The sequence below is a fragment of the Vulpes lagopus genome, chromosome 16 (assembly GCF_018345385.1).
Source record: "Vulpes lagopus strain Blue_001 chromosome 16, ASM1834538v1, whole genome shotgun sequence".
In the NCBI taxonomy this organism is placed as follows: domain Eukaryota; kingdom Metazoa; phylum Chordata; class Mammalia; order Carnivora; family Canidae; genus Vulpes; species Vulpes lagopus.
In genome coordinates, this window is record NC_054839.1 from 760,777 (window position 1) to 782,948 (window position 22,172).

General features: G+C 56.7%; 1 protein-coding gene and 1 long non-coding RNA gene across 2 annotated transcripts; one reads left to right on the forward strand and one right to left on the reverse strand.

Annotated features, from left to right (window-relative positions):
• Positions 1-2,455: 2,455 nt before the first annotated feature.
• On the reverse strand, positions 2,456-3,626 carry LOC121477115. Its single transcript, XR_005984099.1, has 3 exons — positions 3,582-3,626; positions 3,282-3,371; positions 2,456-3,198 (listed from the first exon to the last, which is right to left on the reverse strand). It is a non-coding gene; the product is annotated as an uncharacterized LOC121477115 (long non-coding RNA).
• A 95-nt stretch (positions 3,627-3,721) lies between these two features.
• GRTP1 (growth hormone regulated TBC protein 1) lies at positions 3,722-21,943 on the forward strand. The gene is made up of 8 exons (XM_041731130.1): positions 3,722-3,886; positions 4,033-4,184; positions 8,726-8,884; positions 11,325-11,449; positions 13,056-13,152; positions 18,562-18,734; positions 18,813-18,998; positions 21,156-21,943. Exons 1-8 carry the CDS (start codon positions 3,849-3,851, stop codon positions 21,243-21,245), a joined length of 1,020 nt encoding a protein of 339 aa, XP_041587064.1. The 5' UTR covers positions 3,722-3,848; the 3' UTR covers positions 21,246-21,943.
• The last annotated feature ends 229 nt before the right edge of the window (positions 21,944-22,172 follow it).

A 22,172-nucleotide genomic window follows, 5' to 3' on the forward strand; every position in this document is an offset into this window, starting at 1 on the left:
TCCCTCTGCCCCCTCTTCCCCTGCCTGTGCATGCAAGCTCACATTCTCTCTGTCTGTCCCTCTCGCTCTAAAATAAATAATAAATCTTTTTTAAAAAAAATTCATTTTATCTCATTATGAAGTAATGTCTCCAAAACCAACTTGTAAGTTTCTTGCAATGCCCAGAACCTGAAGAATACCTGACATTCAAAATCTGTATTGGAAGAAGGAGAAACACCAACAAATGTCAGTGCTCTGATTCTATAAGCCACATGCAAGCCACCTGCTCCTTCCATAATTTGGGGCTCCCTGCAGCTCTCACTATGCTGCACAGTGGATCTGCCAACTTCCAAAACCTGTTTTTCTTCTGTAAGGACTTCATGGAGGAAAAACTCTAGGGTGACTTCCCGCAGGGTGTGCAGAACCTGTTCTCCAAGGAAAATGTGGGTGAGGCGCCTGAGTCTGGAGGGTCCAGAGCAGGAACACCATACCCAGCATTTGCTAAGCACATGCCCCACACAGATTCCAGTAAGGCCCTTCCATGTATGAGGGGACAAGCCTGGCTGGGGTCACGTGCCCAACAAGAGGGAGCAGGGGGTGCGAGAGTGTGGAGGGGGTAGCACTGTGGCCTGGGGACAGTGGCTTGCCCCCAAGAGAAAGGCCCCCACAGTGACCCAGAGGCCAGGTGCTCTGGGGCAGGTCCAGCTGTGGCCTGTGGCCTCAGGACAATGAGGGTGAGACCCCACCTACAGGGGCAGGAAGGGCGTTTGCTGTTTGATGGAAGCACCCTGAGGGCAGGCGGGCGCTCAGATTCAGAGACTGAGCATCCTGTGGGGAATCCACCCAGTTCCTTATCCGAGGCTAACAGGTGTTCCTCCTGGGTCTGTGGGGAGGGCAGGGGGCTGGGGAAGCAGGCAGCCGTAGGCTTTGTGCACGTTGACCCCTGAGCCCCAGTGGGCCCGGACCAGGAGGCAGGCCCATGGCAGGCTGGTGGGGAGCCAGTTCCCACCAGCCTTGAGGGGAGGGACACTGGCCAGTGAGGGTGCCCGGGAACTCAGAGACCCCGGGCATGTGGAGGTGACAGGTACTTGGAGGGCACAGGTGTCCAGCTGCCTCCTGCCCCTAAGTGGGGGACTCAAGCAGACCCTGGGCAGGTGGCCAGCAGCCCTAACCACCAGGCCCTCTGGCTGCTGACTGTTCTCACCACCTGGGGCCCCTCCACCTCTCTCCTCTCCCCCACTTCCTGGGGTGGCCACACACACATAGCTTGCCCCTACACAGAACGCTTGCTGTCCAGTTTCATCTGGCCCCAAATACCTTTGGTCAGGGCACTGCCGTCAGGCTCACATCAAGTGTACACATCCCAGTGTCTGGGTATCCAGCTGGGGCATCAGAGCCAAGGCCCATGACAAGGCAGTCGTGAGAAAGTGTGTGGCAGAGGGTGAGGCTGGACTCAGATGCCCATCAGGAGGGGGACATGGAGCGTCCCAGGGTTGCTGGGAGGGCTAGAAGCTGCAGAGCCATGCCAACAGGGCCAGACGCCACGGATTTGGGGGCACAAGGTGTGAGTGCCAGAAAAGTGGAGGGCAGGTGTAGAAACGGTGCCAGAAAGTAGGAAATGAGGTTTGGCCCCAAAGAAGATTCCAGACAGGAGGGGATTCAGGGACTCCTTGGCTTTGACTGGTAGTCAGCTGCCGAGAGAAGGAAGCGGCAGAGACAGGAGGCAAGGGGTTGGTTGGTGCGGGGCTGGGTGCTCCTCCTGTTCCCTACGATCCAGCAGGTGCTGTGAGGAAAAGTCACCTGACCTGTGGACCTGAGTCTCTGCCCAAGAGAGGACCGTTGTGAGAGTGTCCCAAGGAGGTCAGAGCACAGACAGAGGGGACACCGTCTTTCCACAGCCAAACGCTGTGAACTCAGCTGAGCGTGGAGGGTTTCCCCAGAACCAGGAACACTGGCCGAACTGGCCTCTGGGGTTAGATTCAGGGCAGCACTCCACCTCCTGCCATTCTCCCCCGGCCAGAGAAAACGGACGGATGGATGCCTCCTAACAGGGACAGGGTGCACTCCACAATTTGCTCTCCAGGTTGTGCTTAGTCCTGGATGGACCATCTCTGAAACACATCAGCATCCCCTCAGGTCACCCAACCCCAGGGAGACTTGCAGCAGGTGTGGCCAGGTCTCCACCACGTCGGGAGGTGGCCCAGAGGTGGTTCTCATGAGGAAGCGCTTGCAGTGTCCCAGAAAGACATGTCCTCAGCCGAGGTAGTTCACTGGTGGACTGGGCTCCTGTGCACGGAAGGTGTCTTTCTGTTCCTGCCCATTTTTCCAAAAAGGACACTTGAGATGAGGAGGGCCGAAGTTACAAAAGTATCTTTTTTTTTTTTCTAAGATTTTACTTATTTGAGAAATAGTGATTTCACACGCACAAGCAGGGGTAGGGGCAGAGGGAGAAGCAGACTCTCCACTGAGCAGGGAGCCCGACAGGATGAGGGGCTCCATCCTAGGACCGTGGGATGATGACCTGAGCTGAAGACAGACTGACTGAGCCACCCAGGCGCCCCACAGAAGAATCTTAATCCAAAATTTAAGGTATCTTAAATCCTCTTCCTTTCTCATCACAGTTCTAAGCAAAGTACACAAAAATTTTGGCAAATTTTCTAATGGTCTCCACGATTTGACAAACAGATTAAACATGGTTTTCACATCACAATATTGAACTCCCAGGAACAGTGATGGTGCGGGTGACCAGGACTGCCCTGGAGTGATGGGATGTGATGGGGAGTGGCCACAGCTGCTTGGGTGGCCACCTCCACCCTGAGTAACCAGCCGGTGAGTTGTGTGCCCACAGCTGATTCCTCCGCACCTGCGGGCAGCACCTAGCCCCGAATGCGGCTCCCAAGAGTCTGACCACAAGTTTGGGAAGAGGCAGCCGAGAAGGGAGCCCCGACTTCTGCGTCCCGTGGGGAGCGGCAAACACTGTGCGCTGTAACCACAGGCCAGCCTCCAGGGTGGTACGGGGTACCCGCCTCTGCTGGTCCTTCTGACCTGGTGACCCCTGGTGGGGCCGAGAGCCTCCCAGGCCGGCTACCGGCAGTTGGGGCAGGACTGGAATCCGGGCCCCTCCAGCCAGCTGTGTGTGAGGAGGGAGGAAGGAGCAGGGCCTGTCCCGAGGTGGGTGAGGATCTCGTCAACATGCTGCTCTCAGGTCAGAAGTGTAGACTGAAAAAGAGCAAGTAAAAAATAGAGAAGACCTGCTCTTTTTCTGCAGGACGAATATAGAAATACTGGCCATAGGTCAGAACCTGAGCTTCGGAGCCTCCGGATCCCAAGCTGTGACGAATCTCAGATAAATCCAAACTGGACTATCTCCAACCTCTGCTCAAAGCTCAGGCCTGAGGAAGGGAGGGGGCTCCTGTGGGTCCACCGGCCAGCGAGCCGCGCTGGGGGCGAGCGCCCTTTCCCATACCCACGGCCCGGCCAGACACCCCACCGCCCCGGGGGCCCCTCCCCACGTCCCACCCACACTCAGATCCCACCCCGGCGCCCCCCGCCCGCACACCCTCTCCCGCCCCCGGCGCCCCCTGGCCCCGCCCCAGCCTCACCCTCCGGCCTCCAGGACCAACCCCTCCCGCGCTCCGGGCCGCGGCTCCCGGCACCGCCCCCGACACCGCCCCCGGCTGGGGCCGCAGGAGCAGGTGCAGCCCCGCCCCCTGCTCGGCCCTTGGGCCCCGCCTCCCGCGCCTGCGGACCGACGGGAGGACGAGCTCCAGTCCCCGGAGGTGGCCCGGGCCCTCGGCGTCGTCCCGCGCCCTCCCCCGCGCCCCGCCCCGCGCCCCCGGGCGCCCCCGGGCGCCCCCCGCCCTCCTGGCATGGAGCCCGAGGGGCGCGCCCGGGACCGGGTCCCCAGGTGGGCGCGGGGCGGGGGCGGGGGCGGGGCGGGGGGGAGGGCGCGGGGCGGGCGCGGGACCCGGGTGCCCACGCGCGCTCATGGGCGCCGCGGGGCGCAGATGCGCGCGGAACTTTCCGCGGGGCTTACAGGTCACTTTACTGTAGGATCGATCCTTACGGGTTCGAAAGGCCTGAAGACTTCGATTATGCAGCCTATGAAGAGTTTTTGTCCACCTACCTGGTGATCCTCACCAGACGAGCCATAAAGTGGTCAAAGCTTCTCAAGGGCAGCAGCAGTGTCCAGAGGAGTGGGACAGGTGAGTGGGAGCCTGGTCCACCACGATCTGGCCACCGGGCAGCTCTCCCGGGCAGGGGATGCCTGAGCCCTTACCTGGGGGTGCAGGGGAGAGGGCGGGGGTGCCCTGAGTCCTTACCTTGGGGCGCAGAGTCTTAGCTCACTGGAACTTGCTCTTTGAAGACGCAAAAGACCCTTCTCTCCCTTTGAGATGGGGACTTTGGCAGGTATCCATGGGGCCCTTGGCCTTCCTTCCAAATGGGACCGATGTAGGGGGTAGCTGGCAGGAGAGTGAGCAGGGCTCCCCCCTGCTCCATACACACAGGGAAGCACACCCACCCTGCTCCCCCTCCTTCAGGTTTTGGGGTGATGCCGCCTCCAGGACGCCTTCCCAGGGCCCCATCTGGGATGGCAGGCCCTTCATCTTACATCCCACACCCACCCAATTGGCCTCTGGCTATATAGCTGGTGTGTGGCTGGTTTAGAGTATTCCGGCTGGAATCAGACATCCCTCCCTGCCAGCAGGGGTTGGTCTCTATAATTGCTTCGATATTTGTTAAATGAATGAGGTGCTTGCCTGCCAGGTTCCCCAGACTGCAGATAAACAGACCAGTGGAACCTGCTGGTAGGTGGGGAGGGCGTTGGTCGCCATGCACTTCCCCTTCCAGGAGTTAAGATATGGGGCGTTCCGAAATAGGACCTGAGTGACAATGAAGGGTGAGGGCAGAGGTCAGCTACAGGGACAGAACTATGTGACTGGCATCAGGGATGTAATGAGGGTGCACTGGACTTGGAACCAGGGCTCCATCACATGACCAGGCGGACAGAGGCCAACCATACATGGGTTTTTTTTTTTTTTTTAATTTATTTATGATAGTCATACAGAGAGAAAGAGAGAGAGGCAGAGACACAGGCAGAGGGAGAAGCAGGCTCCATGCACCGGGAGCCTGATGTGGGATTCGATCCCGGGTCTCCAGGATCGCGCCCTGGGCCAAAGGCAGGCGCCAAACCGCTGCGCCACCCAGGGCAGTGACTAGGTGAATTTTTGCTTTTAAAGGGCCCAGTGAACAGGGCGTAGAGTGGCCCCACACGTAGCGCAGTGGGACGAGAGGATTGGTGGAAGCAGGCTGGTCTTGCAGGGGCGTGCTCACGGGGGAGGGAGGCTCCTGCTGGACACTGGACCACACTGCCATGGGGCCTGTCCCTTGACAGCCCATCCTCAACCCGTGGGCCCCTGGGCTGCTACTGATGGGGGCGGGTTCAGTAGTTGCTCTGGTCAGCTGGTGTCGCAGGGCTGCCGGGGTTGGCAGGGTGTCAGGATGGGCCCGCACAGGGCCCACAGGGATCGCTCATGTCCATCCCCGGGGAGTCCCTGTGTCAGCACGTCGGCTTCTATCTTCCTTTTCATTTATTCTTAAAAGTTGGTCTTTTGTTCTAAAAAAATACTTAAAAGTATATAGAAGTAGGGATCCCTGGGTGGCGCAGCGGTTTGGCGCCTGCCTTTGGCCCAGGGCACGATCCTGGAGACCCGGGATCGAATCCCACGTCGGGCTCCTGGTGCATGGAGCCTGCTTCTCCCTCTGCCTGTGTCTCTGCCTCTCTCTATCTCTCTGTGACTATCATAAATAAATAAAAATTAAAAAAAAAGTATATAAAAGTAAACAAAGCTTATATACATGGTAAGACACGCTAGTCGCAGGACAGGACGTGAGGGACTCTGAGTTCCTCTCCTGGCCCAGACCCATGCGTCCGGCAGAGGCGATCACGAGACCCACATGAGTGGACACAACAGGGGTCTGCTTCCTCCTCTTCGCTCTTTTTATCCGTGGCAGATGTCCACGAGCACCTTCCCCCTCGACTGGGACACCATGTGGGCAGACCCCCCTGGCCCGGGCCAGCCGTCCTACACCTGTTCCATCTACACCAGTGCCCAGGGCAGGAGCTGCTGGCCCATCTCCTTCTGGTGGCTTAGAGGGTCAGCACCATCTAAGTTAGAACTAAGCTGCAGAAATATACCTTCAAAGACAAATACCAATAAGTGCAGGGATCTGCTTCGCTGATCAGGACAGATGGCTCCAGGTTAATTGTCTGGGGTCCACTGTGTTTCCAGAGGTGGTCCCTGCGTTCCCTGAGCCCTGCTGGGAAGGTCAGTCTCTGGGGACAGGTAAGCTGTTTTCGTTCTCTTAGGAGGAAACCTTGTGCCTTCAGATAACAAACAAAAGTAGCAGAAGCCTTCGTCCTTGGAAACAGTTGCAACAGCTCTGACTCCTTGGCCTGGGGTCCTGGTAGGGTCAGAGTCCTGCTTTCTTTTCTTTTTCTTTCTTTATATTAAAAAAGAAAAAGTTAATTTGCAGAGAAATTCACTCTTACCTGTTTACGCTTCTGTGGGTTTAGACAAACACACAGAGCCCATGTCGCTTCCAGCAAGAATGAAAACAGCGCATGGCCTTGAATGCCCCTCCTGCCACCCAGGCGCCGCGGGTCCTCTCCTTGCTTGGGGAGCTGGGGCCCCAGGAGGGCAGAGGACCACCCGCCTTCTGAGGCTGCTCCTTCCCCTCCGGCTGCTTCGGAGCTGCATCCCCGATCTCGGGTCTGCGGGCTGTGGTTTGGTTATTGCTGAGGAACATCCCAGTGTCCGGCGACCATGGGTATTGTGTGCGCCCGTCCACAGAGGGACCGGCAGGATGCAGGATGCCGTCCTAGCAGGGAAACTCCAGGAGCCGGGGGGGGGGGGGGGGGGGTGGAGGGGGGGTGGGGGGGGGGGGGGGGGGGGGGGGGGGGTGGGCGGTGGCTCGAATGCGCACTGATGGTTCATGTGCCGGCAGCCGCCCACTGTCCTCCCAAATGGCCGCAGGCTGGGGTCGTGCGTGCCTACTCACTGCCCCACGGCCTCGCTGCCACTCCTGTCACCTACCTTCTTTGTGGGAAAGACCATCCTGCTTGCAAGCGTTTCCTTTGCAATCGGTTCCTGCGTGAGGGGCTGTTTCTGGATTTCTTTTGGCCCTCGTGGTCTGCGTTCATTTCCACTCACGCCGCCAAGTCTGGGTCACTGGGCTCAGGGGAAGCCTGGAGCACAGGCCGTGCCTCCCGCCTGTCCCCTGGGCAGCTTTGGTTCTGCTGCGTCCTCTGACTTCCCCTGGGGTTGGGTTGAACTCGTGGACCCAGTTTACAGTTGCAGTTGTTGGTTGTGGGCAGGTGGAGGCACCTGGGTTCTGTGTGTCAGAGCCGCCCCTACCCACCTGGACAGCTCCTTCAGGGCTTTCGGGTCCCACTTGGGCACAAAGTGCAGCGGGCCAGGCGAGGGCGGCCTGAACTCCTAGTGTCCTGGTCGCACGTGAACGCACCAGCCAGACACTGCCTCTGCGCCCGCGTCGCCGCGCGGGTCGTCGTGCGGAGCCCGGGAGCTTCCCTCCCAGCTCCTGGCTGGGACTCACTGGGGCTCGGTCCACAGTGCTCTCTTGACCAGCAACTTCCTCACTTCTGTGACATTTTTTCTGTTAAATGCCACTGGTGCCTCAGATTTTTTTCTTTTTATAGCGCATCATGGAACTTCACTCACTGCATGACTTTATTTTTTCTTAAAGTCATTTCTTTTTATTTTATATATTTTATAGTCCGTTTCTTTTTTAAAAATAGTACTTATAATATGAAAGGAGAACAACAAACCTTTGAATTTTCAAAGGGAAATAAACTCTTTGGGGGTTAAATTAAGACTGTTAAAAGCCTAATGTAGCGCCTTGGGTTTCCTGCAATTCATTTGAATGTTAGTCTCACAAATCTTTCCATCGACCTGGGAAATTAGTGAGCATCCTGTGGTTTTTGGCTTCTTTTCCTATATGTTTCTATAGTCATTAGAAAGTTAATGCTTACTTTTTCACATGTTTATCATCAGTAGAAATATTCCTCTCAAAGTAGTTCTTAACGTACACAAATCAGGTGCAGAACCAGACGGTGACACCTGCCGCTGAAGCCCCCAGCACGTGGGCCACATGGACACCCAGCCCCCAAACCCACTGTTGCGTTCACTGCCGGGCCTCCGCCTGGGCTCTGCCTCACACTCATTCTTTGTGGCTGCACAGGGCCTTCCCGAGCCCCATCTGACCTGGTCCTGTGTCCCTGTCACCCCCAGGGCTGGACCGTGCACTTGAGCTTCCGCTCATGCCCACAACTGTCCCTCTGACCCTCACGGCTCAGCTCCCAGCTCCCGGGCCAGCAAGGGCCTCTTCCTGCCTCCTGTCCCTCCGGCTTTCCTGGTGTCCCGTGTGTGCCTGGGTGGTCACCAGCTCTGCCTCGGGGTGCAGGGACCGATCCTGGCTTGAGGCCTGGCCTGCGGCGTCCGGCACAGCCCGCGCCAGGGTGGGAATGGGGGAGGCCCTGGGGCCACTGGCTGTCACCTCCCTGCCGGTGACAAATGTGGGACGGTGACAGACCCCGTAACCAGCATGTGTCAGGTTTTGCCTGTTTGATGGGGGGAGAAGTGAGCCGAAAGCATGGACACCTGTGCCCTGCATGGTTTCTGCGCCCCGAGACGCCCTCTGGAGCAGCCCCTTCTGTCTGTTTCAGTGAAGCGCTACATCCGGAAAGGTGTCCCCCTGGAGCACCGGGCCCGCGTCTGGATGGGTGTGAGCGGAGCCCAGGCCCAGATGGACCAGAACCCTGGCTATTATCATCGACTCCTCCAGGGAGAGCGAAGTGACAGGCTGGAGGAGGCCATCAGGACAGGTGAGCCACCAGGCCGGTTGGGTAGCAGGCTACCGCCCAGAGTCCTAACGCAGAAGAGGAAACACATGTTCAGGAGCCACCTGCTGCTTTTGAGATTTGATTTTTCTTAAAGGAAAATCAACAGTTAAGCATTCATGAGGGGTGCACAGGGGCTTTGACTGCTTCAGCAAACACCAGAGCGCCAGCAAGCTGGCAGGGACGGCAGGGACCGGTTAGGGATGCGGAGGGTAATCTCCCAGAGGGATTTGTGCTGACGGCAGCACCTTTGGATTTACGAACATGGTGACACGTGTGTCCTGACTCTGCACAGCCGGGCTGCCCATCTCATCTCGGTGTCAGACTCCTGTTGTCTAGGGTGCTGACAGGTCCCCAGATTTTCTCACCAGCTCCTATATGTCCAAAGTGCCCCAAGTATTTAACCTAAACTGAATAATTAGATTTTGAGGCAGAGTATCTGCTTTTCTGATTTTTTGAGAAATACAAACTTAAACACAAAATAATTTTTTTTAATTTAAAAAAGATTTTATGTATTTATTTGACACATAGAGAATATGCACACAAGCTTGGGGAGGGGCAGATGGAGAAGCAGACTCCCTGGGAGTCTGCAGGGAGCCCAACCCAGCAATCTATCCCAGGACCCTGAGCCGAAGGCAGATGTTTCACCCACTGAGCCCTTCAGGCATCCCCACAAAATAATAAAACTGAATGTTCCTATTGGTTTAAAAAGTGAATTGAAAGGTTCTGTTGTGGGCAGCCCGGGTGGCTCAGTGGTTTAGCGCCGCCTTCAGCCCAGGGCGTGATCCTGGAGTCCCAGGATTGAGTCCCACGTCGGGCTCCCTGCATGGAGCCTGCTTCTCTCTGTCTGTCTGTCTCTCTCTCTGTCTCTCATGAATAAATAAATTTAAAAAAAAGAAAAAAAAAGAAAGGCTCTATTGTGTGCTGACATTTTTGGATAAAAATTTTTTTATTGTGGTAAAATATACATAACAATTTTCCATTCCATCTTCCCAAACTGAAACTGTGCCCATTAACCGCCAGCGACTTCCCGCCCCTGGCCTGGCCTCCTCCTTTCTGCCCCATGTCAGTGACATCACAGAGAATGTGCCCTCTTGTGGGTTCTGGGGGTCTGGCCAGGCTGTAGCATGTCTGAGTCTCATTCCTTTTTGGGGCTGAGCCCCGTTGGGTTGTGTGGACAGACCCCGACAGCTCCTCTGTTCTGCCATTCTCAGGAACTACAGTCACCTCCTGCTTTTGTGAGTTTGCTGTTTGGAACTGTGTACCCATGTTTCTCTGGGACCCTGTTCCAGCTGTTCTGGGTACGAGCCCAGAATTGGGACTGCTGATCATGGGGTTGCTCTGGGTCTGCTTTGCTGCGGGGTCTGGAGAAATCACTGCAGGGACAGAGGGGCAAAGCTTCTCTTAGTAAAGGACGTTACATACGAATGAGCACAGCTGGTCACTCCAGAGTCTGAACTAGTAAAAACCACTAATATTCTCCTGGTGGATTCTAGCTTTGGAATGTTTAGAACTCCAGGGAAAAAAAAAGCCTTTTTGTATACAAACATATAAGGAAAACTAATGTGCTCTGAGGCAGTAAAGCTTACTGTCCAGGTCAGGTCTGCTCTTTCATCAGCAGGGGTTCAGCTTGGGTGCGGTAGGTAGGAACAGAAGCACCCCCATCAGCAGGGGTAACAGCACGAGCAGAGGCTGGCCCACAGGCACCTCACCCGATGGCCGTGCGGGGAGCTGGGGGGGCCGCGGGTCCATCCACTCTGGTAATCACACCTGGCGCAGCAGCAAACACCCCCTAATGTCATCCAAGTGGGGTCAGTGGGTTTAGAAGGAAGATACAAACCCTCTTCTTTCCTTCTGCCCGTCTGCAGGGCTGACAGGTAAGAGTGGGCGTCGCGTCTGCGCGGTGCTGGTGCAGAAGGCAGGCTGGGGCCAAGGCAGAGAGAGGCTGGCTGGTGACTTTATTAATCTCCCTGTTGTTAGTCACGTCAGATTTCTGGAAGGGATTCTCAGTGTGTCTTCTGTCTTCAGAATTGGGAAGTTTTCCCAGCATTGTGCACGGAGCTCACCTGTCGCCTAGGGTCCTAGAGCTGAGCACCCTCCTGGGCTTACGGGGGATCCTGGGGTCGGCAGTGCAGTTGGGGTGCGGGACGGAAGACCATGCGGAGAGGCGGGGACCAGGTGGCGGGAAAAGCCCCTTCAAAGAGCAGGTGCCATTGGGCCTGCCGGGGCTACTGGGCTGCAGCTGTGGGGCAGGGGACCCAGTGAAGGCCTCTGTCGCCCTGACTGCAGTTGCTGTGGCCTTGCTGCCCAGGCAGGGTGGCCAGGGTCACCAGGTGGACTTTGGGGCCCCCTTCAGGGGTATACACTAGGGATATTGGGTACATCACGGGCCAGTCTGGATAATTCCATGTGAATCTTCCTGCAGATATGAATAGGACCTTCCCCGACAATGTAAAATTCCGGAAGAATGCAGATCCCTGTTTACAAAAGACGCTGTACAACATCCTGTTGGCCTACGGGCGCCACAATGAAGGTGTGGGCTATTGCCAGGTAAGCCCCTGGATATCAGCGCGTGGGAGTCCGGGTCAGGAAGGTGAGCATGCTCAGCACCCCGGCTGTTGCAGGGATGGTCTCCAGCTGCACACCGTGTTCCATTCCACTCCTGAGCTCCTGAGCCTAAGCCCTACATGCAGGGCACTGACTCTGGAGTGTTTCCCAAGTGGAGAAGCAGTAAGACATCAGACCTAGGGAGAGGTGAGGCTAGAGCACACAGGACGTCCCTTACGTGAGCGGGGCTGTATTTACTGCAGTGAGCGACCAGCACTCCCTGGCGTTGTGCACACGGGGTGCGGTGGGGGTTCCTTCCACATTATTTCTGGAAGTCGGATCTTCCCTGCAATCGAGGGCAACCACAGGCCCCTTCAGCTTGATGTTCACATTTCCACCACATTTCCATCATCTTGTGTGGATTTGCCACAGGAAGCAGCGCATCACGTGTGGATGAGTCCTTGCTTGATCCTCCCAGGGGGTCACTCTGGGGCGCAGGGCTGCAGAGGTGCAGTCTGCGCACCTGTGTGGGGCATGAGCGACTCCCCGAGTGGCCTCTGCTGCTGGAGGTGTGTGAACTGCCCATGTGCACACTCACCGTGCATCAGCACCCGGAGGGCCTGTGGCCCACAGTGGGAGCGGCTTCCTGCTTCCCACACTCCTGCTTCTAGGGCTTTCTGGGGAGGCAGGGATTCGGCAAGAAGTTTGCATCAATCAGTCTCGGGCTCCAGGAACTGGTTGGTCAGGCTGGGGTAGGGGCTCGAGCCACAGCTGCAGAGATGAGAGGGGCAGGACCTTCTGCAAAGATGTGGACCAGAGTGCTATCCACCCGAGAACGCGCGGGCCCACTGTGTTTTCACGTTGCTCTGGCGCCTATAGGTGATGCCACATCCTGGATGGGGACTGGCCTGCAGGGGCTGCGAAACTGCCTTCCCACGGTCCAATGACCAGTTCCTGCAGTTCTTAAAAATAGCTTTTTAGAAAGCTATTTAATCACCCAGACAGCTGTAAGCCTTGGCCACTGCCAGAGCTCGCATGTGGGCCTGTGCGCGGCCCCGAGAGTGATGCCGGCTGTGTTCTGTCACTGTGGCAGGTGGGCCCTCCGCGGCCGCTGCCCTGAGCCTCCCCTGTCACGTGGCCTCCCTGCATGGTGTCCGCGTGTCTGGACCCATCCTGCTGGCCGACAGAAGCCGGTGTCCCCCTATTAGGAGGGGAGCACACGTGTAATTTAGAAAACCCCAAGAGGCACCGAAGGAGGACCTAGAAGGCGGGGTGTGTGGCGCCTGGAGCCCACGGGCACTGTCTCCGTCACAGATGTGTCCGCACCGCACGTTGCAGGCCACGTTCTTCATGATTTCTATGAAATCCGGTCGCGGGTCTGGTTTCCCCAAGACAAACCGTGGTAGAAACTCAGTGTCGGTTGTGTCCCGGCGCGAGGCTGAGGATGGAGCAGTCTGCTCCCGGCGGAGCCGTCGCGCTCCCTCAGGCCGCTGCTGCCTCGTCGGTCGGGCCGCGGGGCAGCGCAGGGACGTGAGGAGCACGGGGCACCGGGAGCCGCCCCAGGGCCGCAGCGTCTTGAGGCGGCTGAAAACCCGTCTTCTTGCTTCAGGGGATGAACTTCATCGCGGGCTACCTGCTCCTCGTAACCAAGAGTGAGGAAGAGTCCTTCTGGCTGCTGGACGCCCTCCTGGGGAGAATCCTGCCCGGTACGGCCCAGCGGGCAGGGGCGGCGCCTGTCGGGACCGGTCCGGTCGGGTTGCTCGGTAGCGGAGGTGAAAAATCTTGCCGCAAACGACTTCCAGGGCGAGCAGCGTGTGGCGCGCTGGCTGCGCGGCCGGGCGGGCCGGGGCTGGGGGCGCGTCCTCCGCACCGCGCCTCGAGCTCGCGCCGCCTGTGTTGGGGGCTCGGGGTGTCGCGGGGAGGCTCCTGCTGGCCCCAGAGCCGGTGGGGCGCCGCGGGCTCTGTGCAGACTCCTTCGATTTTGGGAATCCTCCTTGGAGTGATCGTCCACTGCTATGCTTACTGTCGTCAGGGTGAGAATCAGTCCTTCGTCACGTTCCTACCTTTCTGTTTATTTATTTATTTTTTAATTTTTATTTTATTTATGATAGTCACAGAGAGAGAGAGAGAGAGAGAGAGAGAGAGAGAGAGAGGCAGAGACACAGGCAGAGGGAGAAGCAGGCTCCATGCACCGGGAGCCCGATCTCCCCGGGTCTCCAGGATCGCGCCCTGGGCCAAAGGCAGGCGCCAAACCGCTGCGCCACCCAGGGATCCCTGCCTTTCTGTTTATTAACAGATATTCACTCCCTTTGGTAATTCCAAGTTAGTCATCAGTTTGTCAGTTAATAAAAACCACCGGTTTTGGTGACGCACGGTGTAGACTAAGACGGCTTTGGGAACAGACGCGGCCAGAGCCATCTTGGGTGGGGGAAGGCCTGTGCTCTCTCTTGCCGTGATGGTGGGATGCTCGGAGCCTCACGCCTGGCCCCGGGGGTGGACGGGTGAGTGCCCCCATCAGGCGAGAGCCCCCGTGCGCTCCCGGAGAGCTGGCCCGGCAGCCCCGTGGGCATGTGCAGTGTGGCGTCTGCCCTGCAGCACACACCCCTGTCGGCGTTGAAGAGCGGGACCCACCCCACAGGCCCAACTATCAAATCCATTTTACAGATGAGGACACCTGAGGCCTCGGACCCCATGGCTGTCAGACCTTGGCACGTGCCTTGGGGAAGCATGAACTAGAGTGGCACCATGACAGGAAGGAAGCATCTAGACAGATGGAACTTCCTCACACTCCCTCGCCACCACGCATAAGGGCACGAGCACACACACCAGCGGCCCGCCTGGATGGGCTGCCTTCTAGGAAGGGGCAGTCCCGAGTGCGAGAGCCCTCAGTGTCCCCACTCTACTGTGGGGGCCTGGGCTGCTGGGGAGGGGATGGCAAGGAAGCAGGCAGGCCGCTTGCTAGATGCAGCAGTGATGGCCACATCCAGAGCCTGAATCATGATGAGTTACTCTTCCTTGTCAGCTCGGTTCTGTCTACAAGGATTTGCTGAGAACCTGTCTCGTGCCAGGGTTTCTCTGGGGGCCTGTGCACAGCCGTGCAGGGAACGCGAGGATGCCCTGGCGCCATCCCACACACAGCATGTCACAGAACGAACAGGTGTTGGGAGGCCGTAAGCACTGACTTAGAGACCCACAGGGGCTCCAGACTGACCCTAGAACCTTGTTTTTTAGCCCATAAAATGTCATTTCCTATCATCAAAAGGTTCCATTTCACCAAACTGCAATACAAACAGGTCTTGATTCAAAACCAAAATATCCAAACAACGCCAGGACAAAGGTGCTGGGAGGCACTGCTCGTCGGTCACACAAGCTAGGCGGCACCAGTGCGTGTCCTGCTTTTGCTTCTTTTTGTGTCACAGAGATGCACCCGTTCAGTCCTCAGGTGAGAAGCATAGAGGTGGCGGGGAGTGTAGACCAGAAACTCGGCCAGTGCCGCCCAATCCCTCCCTGGAGGAGCTGCCGCCGTACTGTCTGCACGTGCTGTGCAGGTTTCCTGAGTTCGTGTCCACATGCAGGGACACACAGACCTCACGATGAGGACCAGCAACATAGAATGTCAGCAATGAGAAAGAGGAGTGTAGACAAAATATGGTTCTTAGAAAAAGTGACGGAGCCGACAAGCCCTGGCAGGACTGATGGGAAAGCAGGCTGGTATATAGAAATGAAAAGGGTGCTGTGATTGGAAACCTGTACAGATTTTTAAGAAACAAGAGAATATGAATAAAACGAACAGGCCACATGGAAACCTTGAGAAGAATACCGAGTAACAAAGCTGAATCGAGAGAAATAGACTGAGATGACCTGTGGACAGACGCACTGTCACAGTGAACTTCACAGGAACTGATCAGTTCTATGCACTTTATCACTCTTGTGGGAAATAGAAGAAACACTCGTCAGCTTCTGGTATGGGGCTCCCACATCGTCACCATCATACAGGCTGACCTCGCAGGTGGATGCGCAGCCACGCTCGAGCGCCGGCAGCAGCTGGGATCTTGCCGGGCGAAGGTAGAACTCTCCCTCAGGGAGAGTTCTTGTGGGATGCAAGGAAGGCCTAGTTGTGAGATACCTGAGGGCAGAGTGAAGCCATGCAGGCTGGAAAGAACCCTGGGGATGCATCCTGGTGCTGTGATTGTGGGGATGGCGTGCTGTCAGGTCAGGGATGGGTCATGCGGCAACAGCCCAGAAATCAGTCTCTGGATCCGTAGATCCTGGGAGCTGGTCTGGAAGATAGGTCATCTCCAGCCACCTCTGTGACAACTGTCCGCAAGGAAGGCAACAAAGTTAGACTCTTATTTCTATGCCAGATGAATTCAAGGTGAAAAAGCAAAACATTTGACACCGAGAAAATAAGATGTAGAAAGGTTTCACGACTACAGAGTACAGGGGAAGTTCTTGAATGAAATGCACTAAGTAGAAAAGGTGTGGCTGATAATTATGTTAAAATGAAAAACCGAGTTTGACACAGACATCGTGCGCAAAGTAAAAAGAGAAGCTGCAGTTTTGGGCAACGTGTCTGTGACCATGTGGTTAACACATAAAGGAGCCCTAAAGCTCTAAGCAGCAGCTCCATAGAAAATCCCTCAGTGTGCAAAGTAGGAGGGCTGCATGGCCGGCAGAGTCAGAAAGACGTGGCCAAGATCTCCGGCAAGCAAGGAGGAGCGGGCTCCCGCCTGTGAAGGACTGCAGAGCCTCGGTGTGCCACCAGCGGCCACTGCTCTGGGCCAGCAACTCCCCAGTTTCAGTGCAGTGGATGTGGGTTAGAAGGATCGTCAGCACACAGTGTCCGGACGCACTCCACTTGGCTGCACACACAGACCTGGCAGCTTGTGCCAACCTCCCATGACACCAGGCGGCCTCTTGTGGGTCGTCACCACTTGAACCCGGGGCATCCAGTGGAAGGAGGAGGGGTCAGGGAAAGGGGGAGGGGCTGACCTCAGGAACGCATGGGAGCACTGTCTGTCGTCTGTCGTGGGATAGCACAGCGAGTAATGAGCCAATGCCAATGAATGTATTGGCATCCTGAAGAGCTGGTGTGACCTGTTCCCCTCCAGACACAGGGAAACAGGTTGTTAGCCACTCAGCTGAAGCTAGAAAGTGGTCCAGGCCATGGTGGATGCTCAGGGGTCTTGGGGGGCAGAGGGGACGGCATGAGCAGCTCGTGAGCACGAGCTGCCCACGTGTCTCCTGAGGCCCCTGGATGCACATGCCCTGGAGGGTTGCCCGTGCCTGTGGGCCGTGCCTTTGCTTTCTCGTGGGGCCGCAGAGCATCAGTTTTGGAATTAGACTACACAGGGGTGAATCCCAGCACCCCACTCACTCACAGGCAGGGGACATGCGGCCCGTTCTCAGTCTGCCCCCCAGCCCGGCCCAGCCCTCCCATGTTTGCTTTTGCAAAAAGTCAGGGGAGCCTGACTTGGGGCCCAGTTCAGGGCTACATTCCCCATTCTCTGCTCAGCCTGGCGCTGGCCCTGACGTGTGCTCTTCTGCTCAGGTGGGCCAGGGACACGGGGTCTGTCTGCCTTGGCTTCAGGGCAGAATGCAGGGAGGAGAGAGGCTGGCCTGGGCCTGCTGTAGTCTGCGTGTGAGTTCAGCAGGTCTATTTTTGGAAGCCACTGTAAGCCTCTCTGGGGCAGGAACAAGGCCACTCTCCTGGGAGTTCAGCAAACCCTCTTACCTGTCCAGGGCTTAACCCTGGCTCCCCTGGGGACGTCACTCAGAGAATTGGGTTGCATACAGGACACTCTGGAGGGACAACAGACTCTACTCTTGTCTCCCCAGGGGTGCCAGGCTCTCAGTTTGAGAGGAGGAGACAGATGCGGAATGAGGACAAGAGCAGGACAAACTGAGAATCTGGATTGGCTAATCCCAGATCATTTCCAGGGTCCTCTGGCATTCAGTGTGGCTTCCCATGTGCCGCCTCTCTGAAAGTCAGTAACGTGACCATGGCATCGTGTCAGCATTCATAAGGATCCTGTTTTCACTGGGTTGGTTAACCTCTTGTCCCTTTGCCCTGGGGACTGCCAGAGTGTGTGTGAGTGGCAGACCAGACTGTCGGGCCTGGTGTCAGATTTTCCTGTGTTATTACGTAGACTCCTGACTGAATTTTAATAGCAGACACTAAACATTAAAATGTATTACAGTGTGTTGCATTAATGTCATAAAAAGTTCTTTGGCAAGACAGATGTGTATCCGGGGGGCATGCCATCGGGAGCACTGTGTGTATGAGCTGCCAACTGGCACCCAGGCCCTGAATGGCAGACGTCGTCTTAGTGGGGTGTGCTGTGCTCGTGCAGCCAGGGACCCCATGCCACTGACTGGACAGCAACTGGTTCTCCTTGGGGACAAATGGGAAGACTTTAGACCTCGTACTGCCTAAATCCCATTGTCAGGGTGGGTATGTTTGGCTCCTTGTAGAATTCTGAGGGACATAATGTCCTGGGCCCTCAGGTGTGGAGGCCACACGCAGGCCTGACTCCGAGAGCCTGCGCGTCTCCAGGGCTCCATGTGGGAACGTGTGGTGCTTAGAGCCCCATGCTCTGTGGGGCTGCCTGGGCCCACCACTTCCCTGGCTCCCAGGAGGGGCACTCAGCACTGTCCCAAAGGCTCAGAGGGTGCCGTGCCTGCGCCTCTGCTGGGTGGCCCTCAGAGACAGGATCGTGTGTTGGCTCTGGGGACCGCGTGCGAGTGGCCTTCTGTGCATCCCGTTTCTCTTGTTCACTCGAGGCTCACCATGTGGTAGCAGGTGTCAGGATCTCCTCCTGAAGCCAAGTGGAGTTCCAGGGTGTGTACCATGCACGTTTTTATCTGTGAACCGGAGGCGGACCTGGGCTTGCATCCACTTTTCGGTGGCCATGGGTACTGCTGCTGTGAACATGGTGTGCAAATGCCCCAGGGTCTCATTGCCCTCCGCAGCGGCACACTTTGGGAGCCACTCCCAGGGCTCCTGGTGTCTTGCTTAGGAGGCTCCCTGGACCCTTCTCTCCTGGAAAGGGCCCTCCTGGCCAGAACGGGGCCAGGGATGCAGTGCCTGCTCTCTGCTCTCGTCCATGTGGTAGATTACTATGGTCCCGCCATGCTGGGCCTGAAGACAGACCAGGAGGTCCTGGGGGAGCTGGTGAAGACCAAGCTGCCGGCGGTGGCGGCCCTGATGGACGGGCACGGTGTCCTGTGGACCCTGGTGGTATCCCGCTGGTTCATCTGCCTGTTTGTGGACATCCTGCCCGTGGAGGTGAGTGTGGTGGGTGCCTCTCCGGGGCCGGGGCCGCTGGGGCCGCCACCCTGTGATGCATCAAGTGTTTCTCTGCAGACGGTGTTTCGAATCTGGGACTGTTTGTTCAACGAAGGATCCAAGATTATCTTCCGGGTGGCCCTGACCCTAATTAAACAGCATCAGGGCTTTATTTTGGAAGCCACCAGTGTGGTGGACATCTGTGAGAGGTTCAAGGAGATCACCAGAGGGAGTCTTGTGACCGACTGCCACACTTTCATGCAGGTGAGCATCTGGGTGGGCTCTGTAGCACCGCCCCATAGTCCAGCCCAGAGCTAGCTTCTGCCTCTCCCTAGTCCACCCTGGGCCTCTGTCTTGATGGGCCCAACCTCCCTCCAAGCAGCCCTTCCAGACCCATCTCCCAGAGCCTGACTGCTGCACCTGCTGCTGGGTCGCAAGCCCCATGGTGTGCTCCAGGGTGGCAGGGACCCCTGGTCCCTGGGGTCAGACCCACCTGACCCACCATCCTGTTGGAGCCCTTGCCCTGCTGCCAGCATCTCCTTGGACCCGGGGCAGGGAGGGGAGGTCTCCTGTGTTTGTTGTCCCACCCGGTAGGGCAGCTTCCTGCAGCTGGGTCCCGGATCCGGGACAGGCTGTGAATCAGCTGAGTGAATGAAGCAGGAGTTGACAGTCCTTCTGAGGAGGCCGTGGAGGCTGAGAGAGGCATATTTTAGGTTTTCCCCTTTCCACCTGAAAGAGTCATCAATGCAGGGGAGGTGGCAGAAGGTGCCAGGAAGGCCAGGAGCCAGGTGGTTCTCCCTGCCTCCCAGGAGGTAGGAAGCCCATAGCTCTGCGTGGGGACACTGGCCACTGTCAGGCAGCTCAAGGGTGGCCTTCTGTTGGCAGGACTGCCCTAGGATCCAGGATGCTGGCCAGTACTCGACTAGAGCTTTCTCCCACCAGGGGGAGTGGGGCAGCCCTTAGGGAGCAGCCTGGACAGAGAGGGAGCAGCCTGGACAGAGCGAGAGCAGCCGTGGCCTGGGGCCAGAGAGGAGGGGTCCTGCCTATAGGTAGCCTTGAGGACAAAGGACCACTGGCTGTCGGGGACCCTAGCCAGCAGGGGATACAAGCGTTTTCTGAATGGTGGATGATGGGCAGGGTCATCTCAGCCGGTACACACCTGTGCCCTGCAGCTGAGCCATTTGGACACTGGTCAGGTGCACCTGGAGCCCATCACACATGGCAGAAGGGCTCTTCTGTGCCTGGGGGCCCTTCGGTGCCAGTGTGAGGAGAGATGCAGGCAGCAGGGGAGATGGCTAGCAGCAGTCTGGAGATGAGCCTGCCATTTAGGTTCAGGAGCCGGCACACCAGACCGGACAGGACAGGACCGTAGCCGGCCCTCAGCAGCGTCCCTGCTGCAAGCGCCTCCTGGCCTGAGGTCCCGCATGGAGGGTGATCAGGGGTTTTCTGTTTTGATGAGATGGAATTCCCCTTGTAACACATACAACAGCTCAGGGGTCTCTAGTACATTCCAACGTTGTGCGGCCACCACCCACTCCCCGCCCCCCACCTAGGCTGTCTGCCGGTTAGCCTCCGTGTGTGACCAGCCAGCAGAGGACTTGCACACAGCAGGTGCTCCTTAAGTGCTGGTATCCGTAGAGCGCCACAGGCAGCCAGGTGGCTGGTATCCTTGCCAGCTTGCCCACAGGGGAACCGCTGTGCTTGGTCACACAGGGCGGGTACGCCCCTTCGAGGGAGGGGAGTCGAACATGCATTTGTGTTAAAGCATGTCAGCATGGTACTTGGGTACTTGCAGCTCATAAATCAGAGCTCTCTGCAATCCCGCATGAGAACATCTAGAACGTTCTGGAGAACAGACGCAGGGACCTCGCACGAGCTCAGTGCAGCAATCCCAGGAAGAATGCAGCTCCACACCGACGAGGATTTGCCTGCCGCCCTCCTCCTTCAGGAACGTGGCGAGTCAGGACAGAAACACTCCAGCCTGACCTTAGTCCCTATGTAATATGTACCTATGGAAGAATTTCTGGAATTTATTTTTTATTTTTTTGAATTTCTTTAAAAAACCCTTTTTAATGCTAGCCTTACTTTTGGTTAGTTTGTAACTGTGAATTCCTCAGCTGTCACTGTGGAGATTATTAAATTATTAAGCATAAAAGATGTGATGGCAGGACCTTCCTTCCACTCCCCAGGGGCTCCGGGCTGTGGCTTCAGAGCTGCCACAAGCCCTCAGGGTCAAAGGGTCAGAACAAATGCCCCACCCTGGGGAACAGTCTGGCAGGGCAGGGTAGGGCAGGGCGCAGCACAGCCTGAGGGGGTTGGTGAGAGCTCGCAGAAGATTGCAGCTGCAGGCCCTTACCTGGTGCCTGTGGGGATGCAGCAGAGCTGATAACATGTTGGTTTTTTAAACTTTTTCTGTTCCAGAAAATCTTCTCAGAGCCTGGAAGCTTGTCCATGGCCACCATCACCAGGCTTCGTGAGAGCTGCAGGGCCAAGCTGCTGGCACAAGGCTGACCGAAGGACCCCTTGTTCACCGCCTGCCCTCCGCGAGGCTTCATTTCTAGGGCTGACCAGTCCTGACTGCTTCCTTTTTTTAGCGCTGTGAATACTTGGCGTTCTTACACTTGTGAATTTCTTAAAGGAATGATGTAGCTGTGGACGCAGTAATGGGCTACAGAATCATAAATTTCTAAAAATGTATTTTTACTTGAGATATTCAGTTATAAAATGAGATGTATTTATAATAAAGTATGTCAACACCTATGAGTTTGTGGTGATCAGCTTGTCTGCAGACTGAAACTTAAAACTGCAAACTCTCATTAGTGTTATTAATGCCAATCAGGTATTCTTCTATTTTTTCCTGTGGCACAGTTTACCTTTACGTGAGGTTTGTGCACACAGCACAGGACTTCTGGAGACAGGTAATTTTTTTTTTTTTTTTTTTTTTTTTTTTATTTATGATAGTCACACAGAGAGAGAGAGAGAGAGGCAGAGACACAGGCAGAGGGAGAAGCAGGCTCCATGCACCGGGAGCCCGACGTGGGATTCGATCCCGGGTCTCCAGGATCGCGCCCTGGGGCAAAGGAGGCGCTAAACCACTGCGCCACCCAGGGATCCCTGGAGACAGGTAATTTTTAAAACGTTATTTGAAATGATCCTATTATACGAATAAAGCAGACAGAAGGGGATAAGCTTTAGGGAATGGCAAGTGGCTGCCTTGGGCTGGTGAGTGCTAACTGTACCTCCCGTCACCCTGGGTCCCTGGAGGAACACCAGGCAAGACTCCTCCTCCCTGACCCCAACCTTACCTCTGGCTGCAAAGAAAGCCTGGAGATGTGTGACCTGTCAGCTCCCCTTCCCACCCATCTGCCCTGGGGGTACCTCTCAGCACCCCTGCAGCTGTGGCTTCACCCCTAAAGGGAAGCACACCTGAGGCACTGG